The sequence below is a fragment of the Astatotilapia calliptera genome, chromosome 23 (genome assembly GCF_900246225.1).
Source record: "Astatotilapia calliptera chromosome 23, fAstCal1.2, whole genome shotgun sequence".
NCBI classification, from domain to species: domain Eukaryota; kingdom Metazoa; phylum Chordata; class Actinopteri; order Cichliformes; family Cichlidae; genus Astatotilapia; species Astatotilapia calliptera.
The window spans coordinates 17408765-17412422 of NC_039323.1; the positions used below are offsets into that span (position 1 = coordinate 17408765).

Genomic DNA, 3658 nt, shown 5'->3' on the forward strand with positions numbered 1-3658 from the left:
TCAAGAGCTGTCTGGGAACTACTCAAAGAGGGGGAAACAGGGAGTGTGCAGCGTTTCCGTGAGCAGTTTTCCTGCATCTTGACTTGTGTGTAGAGTGTTCATAACATCAGCATCATGTTTTTGATTATTTGTTTGTTGGGTTGAAAAATAGTTAAATAAACTGGTGATCATATTTACAGATCACCATGGCACATATCATCAGCCATGTGATTTATTTTTGCAGATGACAAAGTGAGTGTGAATGTGTCTGACGTCACAGTGTTTTTGTGCGCTGTGTAAAAGTAATTGCCTTTGATCGTGAGTGAGAGCGGTGATTCTGCAGATCACCAGCTATTGTAAAGAAGAAGAAAAAAAAGGGTGAAAAAGAGAATGAACTTATATTGTAGATGAAAAAGAAAAATCATAGGAAAAAGGTTTTGTGTTGATCAGCCAAAAACATCTACAATTTCATTTTCTGCTTTTAAGAAAAGACTGTTCACAAAAACACACACAGAGAGAGAGATGTGTGTTGATTAAGCAGTGATGATAATAATGAAATGTCTTAGTTTGCCACTTTCAGGTGAAAAGCAGACCTGAATCAATTTTCCACATGCAGCGGTCGGAAGAAAGTTATAGTTTAACATCATTGGAAACATGCAGGCCAAGTTTCTGGCTGACTTATTTACAGTGCCATGTGTTTCTCAACCTCACAAGCGAGCTCACTCCTCCCTGAAGATAAGGAATGCAGCTCCATGATAAAGAGACAGCAGCAAGTCCTGAGCACAAAAAGTCCCAGCAAAGCAGCAGCAATGTGGATAAACAGCAGCAGCAGAAGAAAGCAAACCCATCTTCCTGTCTGATTGGATGAATTCCACGGAGGGGCGAGCAAGATGGCGGTGGCAGCATGTTGAAATGCTCAAAAAGGACTGAGTGACTCGGGCAAGCCACATGCAGCTAGCATGCTGGCTAGCGACATGAAAGAAATGGACCCTTCATGATGCGTTCAACGTGCCAGCGCTGTGGTGGGAAAGGCTCCATCATAAACACGCCCTGCACCGAGGTTCAGGCCAAGAAGAAGAAGACGATGACTTCCAAGCCCAAGAAGGTCAGCCTCAGCGTGGGCGAGCTGATTGTGAAAGCCGTGGCCGCTTCCAAGGAGCGCAACGGCCTGTCCGTGGCCGCCCTCAAGAAGGCTCTGGCTGCCGGAGGCTACGATGTGGACAAGAACAAGGCCCGTGTCAAGACCGCCATCAAGAGTCTGGTGGCGAAGGGCACTCTGGTGCAGACCAAGGGCACCGGGGCCTCCGGATCCTTCAAGATGAACAAGGCTACTGAGACCAAAGCTAAGACGCCCGCCGCGGCCAAAGCCAAGAAACCGGCAGCAGCTGCTAAGAAGTCGCCCAAGAAGGCAGCGGCAGCACTTCAGACACTAGCACAAAATCAACCGCAACAGAGGAGGGACAGGACAAAGCTGAAGGAGAAACTGCCTGCTATTGGACTGTTGAAGTGGGAGAGGACAACAGAGTGAGAAGACTAGGTGAGAACACATAGGAATTATTTAATGTGGGAAATCAAAATTTGGGTTAGCAAACCTGGGAAAAACAAAACTGACTGCTTAAGTTGGAAAATTGAGACGGAGTCTGAAACATTGCGAAAATAGAAACATATACAAAATCACACACACACAAGCAGAACATGCATTAACCCTACTAACAATTCCAAACACAAAATGACTCATGAAGACTCATAGCACATTAGTTAAGAAATGATTAAATAATAGCAGAGAAATGTGTAGGAAAGGCAGCTTTAAGAACATGCTCTGCTGGAGATGCAGCTCCACAGACATGCATTAGACCTGCCTAATAACACAAACACCCATGCAATGAAAATTAGCTTGTTATCTTTCATCAGTGTTAAATTAGTGTCAATTTAGCAGACACTTGTTATTAAATACTGAATGTATCCAATGCAAAAAATTGACTCTCCAGGTTGCAGGACAACAGTTTAACTTTTGTGGGAAAAAAGATCCTGGTTTGACCAACCAGTGATCAGACAATAAATTTAGTTGTTAAAATGGTAAATTGGGAGAAGCTTCCTGCTTGATTGAGGCAGCACATGTAATTTACTGTATGAGGGAAATTGTCTTTTGTGATACTATTTTGAACATGCTTTTCTGTCGTCCTGTCAACTTAGTGGGTTAATAGCTGATATGCAAATTAGTTGATCGGTTTTAGATTAATGAAAGGTGACTGAATTCTAGTATGAGTGAATGAGATGTGTTGGAGTTGTTGTGTGTTGAGTGGAGACTCTAAAACACTGAGTTTCCTGCTTTGATGTGCGAGTGAATCCTGTATTTAGATACACAACTCTGAATACGTCAGAACAGACTGTTTTGTGAAGTGCATGACAGCATGTCACATGTTTTATGATGAAGGGAAAAGGAAAATTGAATAAAATAGATCTGTGGCCTAAATGAGTGAAGAGCACAGACCTGGTAATTAAACTCATAGCTAATAAGACATTAGGATTATGTTGTGTGTTGTGCAGCTGATGGTTGATTTGGAGTGAATCTAGCTGATGATTTTTCTTTTGTTGTGAAGTTGAGCCTGCCGATTAGTATGATGGTATGATAAACCATGCTAATGGTATGATTTACCCTCCTGAGATGAGGAGCTTGTGTCATGACTTAACAAGGCCTTTTTATTTTGATACTTTCACAGTGCACTGAAAGTTTTGTTTGATAATCTCTGTTCTTTAAGCAGATCTGCACGTCGGGAATTAAAAGCGCTACACGTCGTCGAGAAAATTGTGCCAAGTGAGTTCTCCACATTTAAATGGACTCTGGAGAAAGCCACTTATTTGGGACAATTATTAAATGACAGTCCCAGTCCAAAAGGATTCAGCGATGTAATCCAAACTAAAGTTCTTCTTTTTCTTTTTGAAATGACGTCATTTTGCTGAGAGTGGAAACTAAATGCGACGATAGGTTCCACTATCAGCAAAGAAAGAAAGAATGAATGCATGAATGAATGAGTGAAAGGAAAAAAAACTGACTGACTGGTAAAAGCTGACAAAAGCTGACAAGACTTTACTGATGTAACACGACTGTGTGAAGTTGACCCCCGCCTGGCAGGGGTGCAGATGAGTCTGTGTGTGCTTCCCTTTACAGAAGCAGAAAGATGACAGCAACACTCGAGGTTGCGTGATGATTTAACATTTTAAATGCCATTTTCTGTGTCTGTGAATTTACTATGTGTGTGTCATTCACTAGCTTGTGTGCTCACAGAGATATCTGTGACAAAGTATGCATACGCCTGCGCAAGCGCTAACATTTGCATTTTCGTTTTTACAGCATTACGGTTCTTCATGTGTTTGATCATGTGATTTATAGGAATACTGGCTAATGTTTCTCTACTACAAGATTTCTGGGTTTATGTGTGAAGAAAACTGTAGTTACAGGCATATGTTGATGGAGAAATTAATATAGTTTGAGACATACTGTGATGAGACCAGTGTTACTGTTTCCACAGCGAGTGTTAACTTTATGGTGTTTTATGGCACCTCTAGAATCTGTTGACCTGTGTCTGACCTCCGTCTGACCACAGTCAATGTGTATTGCTAATGTTTGTTTCTTTGAGAATGCTGTAGTAGATTCAGCTGAAGCGGACAAGTGACATGA

At 41.9% G+C, this 3658-nt stretch overlaps 1 protein-coding gene across 1 annotated transcript; it reads left to right on the plus strand.

Moving 5' to 3' along the window:
• Positions 1-767: 767 nt before the first annotated feature.
• LOC113016924 (histone H1-like) lies at positions 768-1684 on the plus strand. Its single transcript, XM_026160118.1, has one exon. It carries the CDS (start codon positions 974-976, stop codon positions 1505-1507), a length of 534 nt encoding a protein of 177 aa, XP_026015903.1. The 5' UTR covers positions 768-973; the 3' UTR covers positions 1508-1684.
• The last annotated feature ends 1974 nt before the right edge of the window (positions 1685-3658 follow it).

What these genes read in the sequence shown, in the direction of transcription:
- LOC113016924 (XM_026160118.1), top strand. Translation starts at nt 974, where the DNA reads ATGATGCGTTCAACGTGCCAGCGCTGTGGTGGGAAAGGCTCCATCATA.